Source organism: Stigmatopora nigra, chromosome 2 (genome assembly GCF_051989575.1).
Source record: "Stigmatopora nigra isolate UIUO_SnigA chromosome 2, RoL_Snig_1.1, whole genome shotgun sequence".
NCBI lineage: Eukaryota > Metazoa > Chordata > Actinopteri > Syngnathiformes > Syngnathidae > Stigmatopora > Stigmatopora nigra.
The window spans coordinates 7,421,334-7,434,735 of record NC_135509.1 but is presented as its reverse complement, the minus strand read 5'-3'; the positions used below and the strand labels follow the sequence as shown (position 1 = coordinate 7,434,735).

Below are 13,402 nucleotides of genomic sequence, written 5' to 3'. Positions count from 1 at the left end.
AAGTGCAATAACACAACAGCCATGTCTTTTCTTATGGCTTTTTACCTTCTCAGCATTAGAGCGGATACACTTGACAAAGTACGGCTCAGATTGGTTGAGAGTCTCCATTAGTTTATTGAGGGAAGCCTGCACACAAAAACATAGTGAAACAAATGAGAAAATTTACATATAAAGTACACCTCTACTTACGAAATGTTCAAGTTATGAAAAAGTATTGGAACCAATTAATTTTGTAAGTAGAGGTAAAACTATATTGCATTGAAAAATAAAAAATAAATGCTCTGCTTTTAATTGGTAGTATGTCAATTCCACCAAACGACGTTAGGGGGCGTGAGTAGTGACCTGGAACTGGGCACTGATGCTCGGCGGCTTCTTCTTCTTGTGCAGGTGAAGCAGCGACTTGGTGATGCGGTCGTGGAGCGTCACGCTGCTCAGGTGGCGTAGCGATTTCACGTCCAGCAAATGCTACCCATTGCAAAGATGAACATAGATTAGATCAATAGCGGATAATAATAATTATAATATTAATAATTATAATAATAATAACAACGATACATAGATTTAAAATATGAAGCCTACCTTGGGGAGGCTGGGTTTGGCTTTGCAGTTTTTGTTTCTCCTGGAAAAATGCCGAAAATTATTAGATAGTAACAACAATAATTTGACTAAACCTTCACTTTTTTTTTACACTCACTTAAAGGCCATTAGCTACCTATCAAAAACAGTAAATATTTTTCTATTTTATTTATTTTTTAGATAACAAACAATACAACAACAAATGCTCTAACTTAGAGATTTAAAAAATACAACAAATAATGCTGTTCTAATTTATTTAAATGGTAAAAAAACAAAAAAAATACTTTTTAACAAAAACTCTTTAAAAAATGTTATTTGCTAATAATTTTATTTTACTTATTACCTATCGAGTGTAATTGGCAGCAATAAAATACAGGTGTATTGTTTTATTTCATAATGTACTTATCCATCTATATATTACTGCTTCTTTTTAGCTAAAATATTTAATTACATATAAATATATTTCAATAGGAATTAAGATTGAAAAAATATTTGAAATACATTTTTTTAAAGACGTAAAACTACAACTGTAATAATTAGAGAGAAAAAATAGGAAATTCAAATAAAGCTTAAATCCCAGACAGTGCAGTCCCGACTCCCAACACCAGACGGAGCCAGCACATTTCAAATAATCTATCTAAATGCAAAACACGGAGGGTCGCGGTACTCACAATAGAATTCCCTGAGCTCGTTCTAGGAGTTTGCTGTTGGACGAGTTGACAAAGATGCCGTCCTCGCCCAAGGTCGTCGGGCTTCCCGCCGAAGACGGACGTCCCGACCTCGGCCCACGGCCGTTGCAGCCCACGCCGAAACCGTCCCTGCGGAGTGAAAAAAAGAAACGTAAAAAATACCGGCGCCACGGCAAAAAGCGTCGACAGCGGCAAATTTTGAGATTTACAAGTCAAGCGATGGACGAACGAAGACTCACCAGCTGGCTTTCTCGTTGAGGGTGTTGGCTCCTTGAAGATCTGACAACGGAGCGCGAGGATTCTTTCTGCTGATGCCTGCGTGCCACGGAAAAGAGAAAAGAACATTTGAAATATATTGGGAGCAGCCATTATTCAAAAATGGGCCATGTAACAAAGGTGACTTACTGTATTTCTCATCTTTGCACCGTTGAAGGATCTCCAGGCTCCTCTGGTGAACCGGGTGATGGAGAAAACTGAAACTGTCCACCGTTTTGACCGCTACACAGGGGATGGCGGCGTCGTGAGCTGGCAACGAGAGGGATTTATTTTCACAATCATGTGGGCCGGACCATTTTAGATAAAATATTTAGATTTTTTTTTATAATTGGATTAAAATAACTGAATTAAAATCCCTGAATATTCATTTTTTTTTATAGATCTAATACAATGTTTATTTTAGATTTTTTTAAATATGTTTTTAGGTTTTACCAAATGATTTTTGAACTAAAAACAGAAAAAATGGATTAAAAAATGACAATTATTGATTTAAAAGGGGGAACATCAGGAAATATAATATACATCTATACTCTGCATTTGAATTTGATCCTAAAACAGAAAGTCGATTCACATTGCTTAACTCGTAGGCCGCCATTGACGTCAAAAGACGTCCAATCCATTTTAAATGTGAGGGGTTGGAAGCGACTGAATGATGGAAATGGACATTTATTGCCATCAGTTGCTGTTTTCAACCTCAATTTCCCTCTTTGACTAACTACCACAACACATTCTATGAATGAGCTAAGCTAATGCTAACGTTCCAACACATCCAGACCCTAGTAGGCTAAATTAAGACTCACCAGTCTTCTTTTGCGTGTGCCTGCGGCCAGCTTCCCTGAAAGCCACCAGGGCCCTGAAGTAAGCGCGCAACACGGCCCAGCGGAACGTAGCCACGGGGTCGATTCCCATCAAGCCACAGATGAAGGCATTCTTGCTGCTCTTTAGCAAAGCCACCACATCGGGACGCATGTGGTCCGTATTCTTCTCTCGGAAGTCCTGAACACAGATATATTTGATTCCCAACAATCACTGATATGTGGGTCAGGAAATTCAAACATTTTGGTAGCAACTACTTGGTTGATTTTCTCTAAAACAGTGCCACCATTGCCATGTATGGTCATATGGATGTATTGCAACTAGCTGCATAGAATTAGCGACCGCTACGGATTGCTAATATCCAAAAACGCTTGAGCGCTTCCAGCACATGTGCTTCTGATCAGGGCGCAGCTGGGAGGCGAGCGGTAGAATTCGATTTAGCAGGGGGAGGAAAACTTAAAAAGTAGGTCGACGGAATGACAATGTTTAAAAAAGGTTTGGATGGAAAAATGCTTTATCAATCATTTTTTTCCCATTGACAGTGACAGAGGTCCAAACCGTTTTGAGTGGGCAGGGTGGTGAACTCACCTTAACGCCATATTTGACTTTCCCGGCGTAGTGTCTGATGATAAAGGCGGGTTCCATGACGGCGGGGAACTCAATGTAGCTATTTCCCTCATGCTGCCGCTTGAACTTGTCCAGCAAGGTCTGATTGGACGCCTGAGGGAAGCTGAAGGCAAAACAAAATATCAGAGAAGGCCGCTTCCCACATATCCGGCCGTCTGGCGGCGTCCGGCGGACCCCTACTTGCACTCCTCGTCCAGCAGGTGGAAGAGCGCCGTGGGTTTTTTGCTGATGAGGTTGATGCAGCTGCTGTTGTCGATGTAGTCGATGGTGTGCCAGCTGATGCCTTCGCTTCGGTACTCCTCCTGCAAAAAAAATACCATTACAATCACACCTCTACTTACGAACATTTCAAGCTATGATTTTTTTTATATGCAAATGAGTGACTCGAGATACCAAGTTACAAAGTCCCCCAAAAAGTAAATGCATTTCTTTGTTATTTTATTTAGAATTCCCCCTATTAAGCAATTAAAAACCATACTAATGCAACATGGTGCATATTTTCACACACACACACACATGTAAAAGTTTTTTAAAACTGCATATTAAATGTTTGAAACTGTGAAAAGACTAAAAACCACAAATTAGTCAGTAACTAACACAAGTTAGTGGCTAAAAAAGGTGACTTTGATGCATTTCAGCACCTTAATTACTTACTTTAATGTCCATTTTTTACTCTTAGAGCATGCAGCTAGCTAGTAAAGCTAAGCTATTTAAAACAGCTAGGTATTAGCATGTACGTGTATGCACTTTTCTTATTTTAACTTGGCCCATTTTCCCCTTCCAATGTGCAGTTAGCTAACAAAGCTAAGCTATTTACAAAACAGAAGGGTGTTATCAGCCCATTATATATAAACTTGAACACTTTTGTTATTTTAACTTGGCCCATGTCAACACTTTACAGTTAGCAGTTAGCTAGCATGACTGAGCGTCCTGGAAAGGGCTGAAGATGGCAGATTGCTGTTCTAGATAAAGGTTTAAAAAGGAAAAGAATGCACCTGCTCTAGTTTGAAGATGTGTTGGTTGAAGTAATGTTGAAGACGCTCGTTGGCAAAGTTGATGCAGAACTGCTCGAAACTATTGTTTTCGTAGTCCTCGAATCCAAAGATGTCCAACACGCCAATGGAAAAGATCTGGAGACACAAAACGCAAATTACTCACACTCAATCAAATCATCATCATTTTTTTTCTATTCAATATTTTAAAAAAGTTTGATGTTTAAATTTATTGTGGGGACAAAAGCTATTTTACATTATAATTTTTAATTAAACATGTTTATTAAACAAGTTGCTAATCTTTAAAAAAATTCAAAATGTTTTCCTTTAAAATTGATTATTTTCCCGATTTAAAAAAATAAAAAAAACAACTCTCATTACAGTAATGAAAAATATAATAATCTAATGTAATAAAATAAATATAATAAAATATAACAAATATAATAAAAATAATTAATCCACACGACTTTGTGGAACACACAAAAAAAATGTGTTCTTTAGTATAAGATCCGTTTTTTTTTTAAATGGAAAAAAATATGATTTATCATCTTTTATGTTATTTCCAGGCTTTGTCCCAATCTCCCCCTCCCAAACAAAAACTGAACCCCCATTAATACCCTTTCTATTTAAAAATTTTAGTCCACTTTCGACCTGATTTTTTTACAGCCTTTTAACAACCATTAAGATTCATAGTCCAACTCCTCATTAGTATTCACAGTCTGCAGGAGGCGGGCACTCAGACGCCTTTCAATTAGGGAATGGACTTACAATCAGCTCCTTCATTAAAAAAATGGGAGCATTTATTTCTCCCAAATAGCATATATGCCATCATTTATCCTATTTGAAAAGTACGAACAATAACCTCCAGTCGGCCCTTCCTGACGTGACGTCGGCGCCCAGGGAAAACAAAGGGACGCGCACGCGGGACCGGAGGGGGTAACGTGAGCTCAGAGGGCACTCGGCGCCATCTGCCTCAATGTTTCGCATCAACGTTGGACTCTGACAATGGACGTGTCTCACCTTGGAATTGTCCTCAAGGTCCTTGTTGTTGAGTAGAGCGTGATTTGCCCGGAAGACGATCCAGTCGAAGAGAGCGCCGTACAACGATTTGGCCATGGAGTCTCGGACGGTGCCCGCCTGCAAACACAAAAATGGGGAAATTTATATCATTAGTAGTAGTGGGGTTTGCATCTGGTGATACGATTGGCGCCATGTTTCACGGGCCATCATTCGATCTTGATGAATCCAGACAGTTTAAGACACAGGTGTCAAAGTGGCGGCCTGTGGGCCAAATCTGGCCCGCCACATCATTTTGTACGGCCCGGGAAAGTAAATTATGGGTGCCGACTTTCTGTTTTAGGATCAAATTCAAATGAAAAGTATAGATGTATATTAAATTTCCTGATTTTCCCCCTTTTAAATCAATAATTGTAAATTTGTAATCTTTTTTTCAGTTTTTAGTTCAAAAATCATTTTTAAAATCTAAAAATATATGATAAAAAGCTAAAATAAGCATTGTTTAAGATCTAGAAAACACGTTTTAGTTTAAAGAACATTTTGTGAGATCTAAAAATAAATATATAGATATTTTCTGTTTTCCACTTTAATATTGAACCTCATTAAAAAATATATTTTGTTTCCATTTGAAATGAAAAAATCAAAATGGCCGTAAAGTACCAAACTAATTTATGTTCTCTTTTAACAACATATGAATTTTATTATAAAAAAAAATTCCCAGTTTTTAGTGGAGACCTGCTTTAGTCCTTAAAACCATGATCCTAAATAATAATATAAAAAAAAAACTCTTAAACTGAGATGCTGCTGCTCTTTGCCAAGGCCAGAAACGTGATGTATTCATTTTTTTCCCTAAAAAAAACAACTGTCTTTTGCATTATTGATTCTTTGCGGTATTTTTAGCCGATAAAGTCGTGACGCCGAAGACAAGTTATGCAAGACGGAGATGAATAATTCAAGAAGAAAATTCATAATGCAGTTTAAAGGGAACTCTGGGGACTGACTGATTGTTTCAAATGTTTTGCTATAATATTCATCTTCGCTTTATTGCTATTTTTTTGTCTATAATAGCAGCATCTTTATTAACTCATTGGTTGACATTGACGGGGACAGACTTGTCAAAAAATACAAACTATTTTCCTTTTAATAGTTAGTGGGAAATGCATTAGGTTTCGGTAAATGTGAAAGACTATGAAATATAGAGTTGTGATGTAGAGAATCGATTTAGTATCAAGTTGTGATGAAAGAGGTGCGTCTGAAAGCAAGTAGTTTGACATCTGGATTTGTGCCTGTTGTATTGCCTCATCTCCCTCCAGATTTGAGGACATATGGCACCATTAAAGCTAAGCCTTTTTGATTTATGTGTGTCTTTCAGTCAGGCGGACGACATGTTAAAAAGCACTTGGGGAATAACAAGTTGAACTGGGATTAGGACCTTCTAATGGGTGTATGCTATTGTCAATTTCAATTCAATAGAAAAGGCCAATCACCCATTTTTGACAAAACATGACCTGCCAATCTTAATTTCTACCTTCTTTTTCACCGATCTATCTTCTACTGTAAAATTTGCGGCAAGACTGTTTATAACTAATAACAACAACAAAAATTGACATTTAAAAAAACCTCTAAACGACTAAATTCTCATTCCATTTGCTCAAAATTAAAATAAGGCCTAATTTTACCTAACTAAAAGACCCGAAATGAAAATACAGCCTAATTTTACCTGACTAAAAGACGCAAAATAAAAATATAGCCTAATTTTACCTTACTAAAAGACCCCAAAATTAAAATACAGCCTAATTTTACCTTACTAAAAGACCCAAAATTAAAATACAGCCTAATTTTACCTTACTAAAAGACAATCATATATGAAAACTCTTAAATAATATCCAATTTCCAAGTCTTACCTTGTCCACATCTTAATACATTTGAATGGTGGAACCCTTTCAATGTGAGCTTTCACTAAACAGATACAAACTGAATGAATTCCCTCTCAAAGGACAAGAAAAAGCCATTCAGCTATGATATGCAACACTACTACAAATGACCATCACCTAACAAGACCAGTTCTATTTTTATCAAGTGACCAATCCCACAAAATTCGATGAAATCCCCTGAATTGATCAGCCAAGGGCTCAACGTACCGTATTTTCACGACTATAAGGCGCACCGCATTATAAGGCGCACCCTCAATGAATGACATTTTTTCCATATATAAGGCGCACAGTATTATAAGGTGCACTGTATTATAAGGCGCACTGTCTATTTTAGAGAAAATTTAAGAATTTTAAGTGTGCCTTATAGTCGTGAAAATACAATATTTTAAAATACTTCCCATCTGAAAATGCGCCTCCACAAAATCCAACTACACACCAATCCAAAGTAGGACATAAAAAAATAAATAAAAAAATGCGACTGACTAGTCAACATTATAATCAAAGTGACAAGGGTGCCGCTTGTTTTACAAGAGCTAAATCTCCATTCTCACCCGCGGCCTTGTGTGGGAAAACAACAAGTATTTAAACGGCGCCTTTGACGTGCCAGCGCCAGATGCTTCTGGCCAAACACGCCGCGCAGTTGTCTCGCCCAGCCAGCGGAATCCACCCGGCCTGCCCCGGTGAAGTCATGCCGCCGCCACGAAGCTTTATGCCGTGCACGTGCCAGTGAAAAATAAACAAATAAATGAAAGACAGGGAGGCCAATGTTCTTATCTTCAGCTGCTCGCCAGTAGTCAAAGGAGCTGACCTATCTCTCAACTTTAAACGCTCTAAAACCAACACACCACAAGGGTTTTTAAGACATTTGGCTCAATTCCGCGTCGGCCAACGGACGCTTATCTCGGTTGCCGTGGACGGCGATAGCTGTCGAATTCACTTTAAGTGGAAACGGATGAACCAAAGCCAATTAGAAGAATAAATAATTAGCATTAAATAAGCATTATTAACATGAATAATGAAGAAAAAGGGGTTTAACTATCACATTTTTTGTGTACAGTAATATTGTATTGCTAACAATAATACAAACATGGGGGGGGGGGGGGGTCAGAATTGTATAATATTTTCCTAGCCACTAAGAGGCAGTGTTTACCATCGGGAGTTAAATAATAGAACAGTGAGGGCTTTAAAAGTCCAAATAATCATGAATACACACCTGAAAAGCACTGTTCCAACATGGCGATTATTCACTAATGGCAGGAGGTAATGGAAACTATTATCTGTGATGAATGAGGGATTACTGTATTGGTATTGGATTGTTTTTCTTTTGTGTTCACGTATGTCTTGTTGGTTTTGCCTGATTTTGAATTTGGCGTGCAACAGAATCTTGTCTTTTTATTTATTATAATTTTATTTATACTTTACTAGTGTTTGATGTAAATTTAGACTTTACTGGCAAAATCATTCACTGCAACTTGGTTGTAACGCCAGGAATTGCGAAAGTAATGGAAATATTTTTTAATAACCAAAATATATTCAGTCATCCTAAAAATAAAAAGCCTAGAGAACTTAAAACGTTAAAAAAAATTAAATAGTAGGTCTAATTGACTTTTTACAGAATCAAATCTCCTTTATCCACCCCCTTTTTTAGAAAACGACCATGTTAGGACCCCAGGTGAACTCCCATGATGCAACTGCGGGTCAGGGTTCACTGCATTAAGATTGAGATGGCGGTGCATTTGCCGACCAGAGGAAATGATGTGTGCTTTGTGGGGGTCGTCGAGTCGAGTCCCGCTTTCCTAAATGACGTTTCCCCCCCCACATGTACTATTTCATCCAGAATTGTCACTTGAAATTGGACACGTCGCTTGATGATGATAACAAGCTGCCAATAAAGCCAAGGGACAGTCAGAGTTGAAGGCTGCGCCCGCCATATTCCAGTGGAGGCTGCACATTCCTCAGACCAGAAAAAGAGAGAGAGAGAAAACGCTGGCTGCAAAGATGGAGGAGGGGAAGCTCGCCAGTAACTATTGTGAGTGCGGAGATCAGATGTGACGTGTGGCTGCTGCTCTGTCCGCCAAGTGTTTGCGTGTAGTATTTCCTTCCCGGACAAAAAAGCCCCGCGGCCGCCAGCAGGAAGCCAGCCGGCTGCCAAATTAAATTCCACGCACTGGTCCAGTACTTTGGGGTGAACTCGTGCCATGGGTAAGTAGGCCCGGGACGGTATCATGTCGGTGTAGGGGCAGTTTAAGGGTGCGTGGCATGACAGGAAACGGGAAGTTGCACTGGGGAAGTTAAAGAGTTTGCATGGTGTGGTTGAGGGTGCAGTGAAAAACTCCCTTGGTGCAGTTTGAGGAAGCGTGGCGTTATGCCGAAGGCTTTATCCCAAGGGTTGGTTCGCGGGCCGCTTTAACGAAAACTTGATTTTATGTGGCCATTTTAGATATAATATTTAGATTATTTTTTTTATAAATGGATTAAAAGCCCTGAATATTCAGTTTTTTATAGATGTAAAACAATGTTTATTTTAGCTTTTTTTAAATATATTTTTAGATTTTACTAAATGATTTTTGAACTAAAAACACAGAAAAAATGGATTAAAAATAACAATTATTGATTTAAAAGGATGAAAATCAGGAAATGTAATATACATCTATATTCTTCCTTTGAATTTGATCTTAAAACAGAAAGTCGGCACTCATGATTTACTTTCCCGGGCCACACAAAATGATGTGGTGGGCCAGATTTGGCCCCAGGGCCGCAACTTTAACACATGGTCTATCCCATAAAACGACTTGTGATTGGGCCACTGCGGCAAAGTGTGACACGCCATCACTACGATCAAGAGTAGTCAATGGATACCATATGACTGGCTTATACGCCCTAACAAAAATATAAAACAAAATTTGGTCCATTAGACTCTTTTTGAAAGAAAACTAAGTAGTAGTAAGTGAACATTTTCATTGTTACTCTTAACACACACAAAAATTAACTTCAAAATAAAATAATAAGGAAGATATATCTGACCTCTGCAAGTTTGTAGGGCACAACAAGCCTTTCCCCAACGGTCACAGTCTTCCTGGTGGTCAGTGCCTCGAGCAGCATCTCCTCTTTCACCTACAGGGGGCGACAAAATCAAGTTTTGTAAAAGACAGTTTGTAAAAGATGATTTCCCCTTAAATGATTGGCTACCATTATTAAAAATAGAATCCTTTTAATTTTAGGACAACACCAAATATTTACATTTCGTTGCCAATTTCCAAAGCACAACAAAAAAAAAAAATTCTGCCTTTTTTATTAACATCAATGGAGTTTTTTCTTGTTTTTTTTGCTATGAGCCACAGTTACTCATCCATAACCAAGCAAGAAAACTACTTCCTGCCTTGAGACTCAAGTATTCCTGGCGCGCGCCCACTTAACCCGCAGACCAAACTTGGCGGTGGACCAGCCGAAGATGACGAGTCGGCGCTACCAGAAACAGATGTCAGAAACATCCAGCGGGATTAACAGAGCGGGACGAAATAGGGTGACCCAAACGTGGGTGTGTGGCGAGGGCCGGGGAATTATCAGACTTCATTTCACACTGTGGGCTAATCCCCCCTACGCAAGGAGCAAAGACCACTCTGGATGCGGCAAGGCAATTGGTTGATATTCGCGTGCATTAGTTGCTGGCTAATACAGATCACGGCGCTAATCCCTTAATAAACACACGCTTGTCAAAACTGATCCAAGGTCAGCGGTGGTGATGTACGACAAGCGTAGCCGATTAGCATTTTTGCTATTCTGTTCTTATTCATTATGAAGTGTAGTTGTCAAGATGATTGCTAATACGACAATGCAATGGCATGTAATTAATCAGGTGACAAAGGTTTTAAGGAAAGTGTATTTAAAGGTGTGTGTGTAGTTTTAAAAAGGATTATTTTAATAGGTATAGGGGTGTTTTACAACGCTAATTGAATATACTTAAGACAGGGATGTCCAACTGTCATTGTTATGATTCCGTTTGGTACTTGGATGCCAAAATAATTGATTTATGAATTGATAGCATTTTTGTTTGAGATTTAGAAACAATGAAGTATGTCCAGATCCTGTTTTTGACCGTTTTGAAAGAAAATATTCTCTTGTATTTTGGCGTTATCTCTACTTACAAATGTTTCTACATACAAAATATTAAGGTTTAGATTTTTAAAAAATAAATGGATTAAATGAACTGGATTAAAAGCCCTGAATATTCAGTTTTTTTATAGATCTAAAACAATGTTAATTATAGCTTTTTTTAAATATATTTTTGGATTTTACAAAATATTTTCTTGAACTAAAAATAGAAAAAAATGATTAAAAAATGGCAATTATTGATTTAAAAGGGGTAAAATCAGGAAATTGAATATACATCTAGACTCTTCATTTGAATTCGATCCTAAAACAGAGAGTCAGCACTCATTATTTACTTTCCCGGGCCGCACAAAATGATACGATGGGCCAGATCTGCCCCCCGGGCCGCCACTTTGACACCAGCAGGCTAGAACAAGCACTCACCGCCAACAGCTCTGAGACAATGGGAAGAACTTCTGGATTGCAGATATCAATGGAGTCATCCCTGTACGTCTTCTTCTTGTAGCGGATGTTGCCCAAGTGCAAAATGGCCGACAGCAGCGAGAAAATCCTGGTGGGGTAAAAAGAAGCCTTATTAAAAACGTTTTTATTTACCCCAACTGCACGGTAAAAAGATAAATAATTAAAAAGGGTGCTTCTAGGTGACTCCATTTATCGTTATATTTCAGAAATGTAACACGGTGGAGCCAGTGGTTAGCACGCCCGCCTCACAGCCCTGGGGATCTGGGTTCAAACACGAACAGAATTTTTTTTTGTGGGCTCTATTCAAAGCTCTTTTCATAATTTGCTATAGGCCAATAAAAAAGCATAGTTTGGACAGCTTAGCTATAAGGAATAAATATGAAAATTGTTTTCCGACGACGTACTGTCATCGTAGCAGTTAGCACTTTATGCTGAGCCCGTAATACGTTGTTACCACAAAAATCTTTTGGAGGCTAAACATCTGCAGCTTCCTCTGGCACCCCCAGCATGCAATAATGTAGCGGTTTGCTAGCGACATATTTCATCAGCGTCTTACCGTTTGCGTGTTGGGGGGAGAAAGCCCACCATTTCCATGGCGAGTTGAAGACGTTCAAAGTCGTGTTTGAGGTCTTCGCCTTCCACGCTGAAGCAGTCCTGCTGATGGAATAAAACACAGAAAGCCAGAAAGAATATCTGTCAGATTAACTCCGTGGTTGCCATTTACGATGATAGGCAACCAAAAAAAAAACAGTAATAATGTCGAAAACAATTGAAAATGACAATTGGAGATCATTTGACAGGCCAATAAAGAGAAGTGTCTACCTTCAGGAGTTAAATAATAGTAGAGAAAGGGATTTAAAGTCCAAATAATATTAAAAAGATGCCATAAAAATGCTGTCCATACATTGTGGTAGGTCTTGGAATCTATTAACTGCGATAAATTAAGTATTAGTGGACACAAAGTTATGTTTATGTGGATGTTTAGGGCAAGTAAATGCATATTTCCTTCTTTTTTTGGATGGCCACTTTCCAAATGGAAGGCGAAAAATGGCCGCCAAACTACACAAGACGTTTGTTTGCCAATATTTTGGTCAAAGCAACCATCAGGCAAACAAAGTTTTGTCGAGCAAGGGTGTAATTAAGAAATGCTTTTCTTTTTTTTGACATGTTTGAAACAAAGACTTCTTTCAGTGTTTTTTGCTGACAATGCAATGATGGCTTTGCTAGTTATTAGCTGGGAGTCAGTTTCCACCAAAGAGTGCCATTTAACTCTTAATAGACGAATGGGATGCTAACCACTATAGTGTCCCCCCCCCCCCCCCGTCTTTCATTTTTATAGTACAGTAATCCCTCAATTATAGTGGTTAATGTAGACCAGACATGGCCCCGATAAACAAAGAAGTGAAGTCACCTCTATTTAAAAATAATAATAATAATAACAATTATTATTTTTTTATTTCTTTTACTTCAGTGCTGAGTCCTAGTAGCATTTTGACATTTTATGAACTTACAAAAAAAATGTAATTAACAAAAAAAATTCCCCCAAAAATGCGATGTTTCGAAACCGCGATATTTGAGGGATTACTGTATATAATTTTTATGCCTTTTTACTATTATATGTGCAATTCGAGGTGAAGCTTTACACCTCATTGCACTTATATAATGACAATAAAGGCATTCAATTCAATTTGGAATAAACATTGAACCAAAAATGTGTGTTTTTTTTTTTAATTTTAGCAGCATTTACTGCCATAATTTGGTGTCCAATCTATAACAAATTCAGAAAATATCAATAAACAGTGAAAAACAATTTTAAAAAAAACGAAATAAATTGCCATACATTTAATTTAAGGAAAACCAATTCACATAAGTAGGGGCCGTGTATATTTTTCAACAAAAAAAT

The 13,402-nt window shown here is 38.0% G+C and overlaps 1 protein-coding gene across 1 annotated transcript in view; it reads right to left on the bottom strand.

Annotated features, from left to right (window-relative positions):
• LOC144209919 (unconventional myosin-IXAb-like) overlaps nucleotides 1-13,402 on the bottom strand; it is a 59,808-nt gene that overhangs the window by 15,710 nt on the left and 30,696 nt on the right. Inside the window, exons 7-20 of the mRNA XM_077736481.1 lie at nucleotides 12,056-12,156; nucleotides 11,461-11,587; nucleotides 9,952-10,041; nucleotides 4,997-5,113; nucleotides 3,980-4,114; nucleotides 3,165-3,286; nucleotides 2,946-3,087; nucleotides 2,342-2,537; nucleotides 1,671-1,790; nucleotides 1,505-1,580; nucleotides 1,248-1,394; nucleotides 580-619; nucleotides 343-465; nucleotides 46-126 (exon numbers count right to left, since the gene is read on the bottom strand). Coding sequence (XP_077592607.1) covers nucleotides 46-126; nucleotides 343-465; nucleotides 580-619; nucleotides 1,248-1,394; nucleotides 1,505-1,580; nucleotides 1,671-1,790; nucleotides 2,342-2,537; nucleotides 2,946-3,087; nucleotides 3,165-3,286; nucleotides 3,980-4,114; nucleotides 4,997-5,113; nucleotides 9,952-10,041; nucleotides 11,461-11,587; nucleotides 12,056-12,156 — 1,617 coding nt within the window. The remainder of the gene's footprint in view (nucleotides 1-45; nucleotides 127-342; nucleotides 466-579; nucleotides 620-1,247; nucleotides 1,395-1,504; nucleotides 1,581-1,670; nucleotides 1,791-2,341; nucleotides 2,538-2,945; nucleotides 3,088-3,164; nucleotides 3,287-3,979; nucleotides 4,115-4,996; nucleotides 5,114-9,951; nucleotides 10,042-11,460; nucleotides 11,588-12,055; nucleotides 12,157-13,402) is intronic.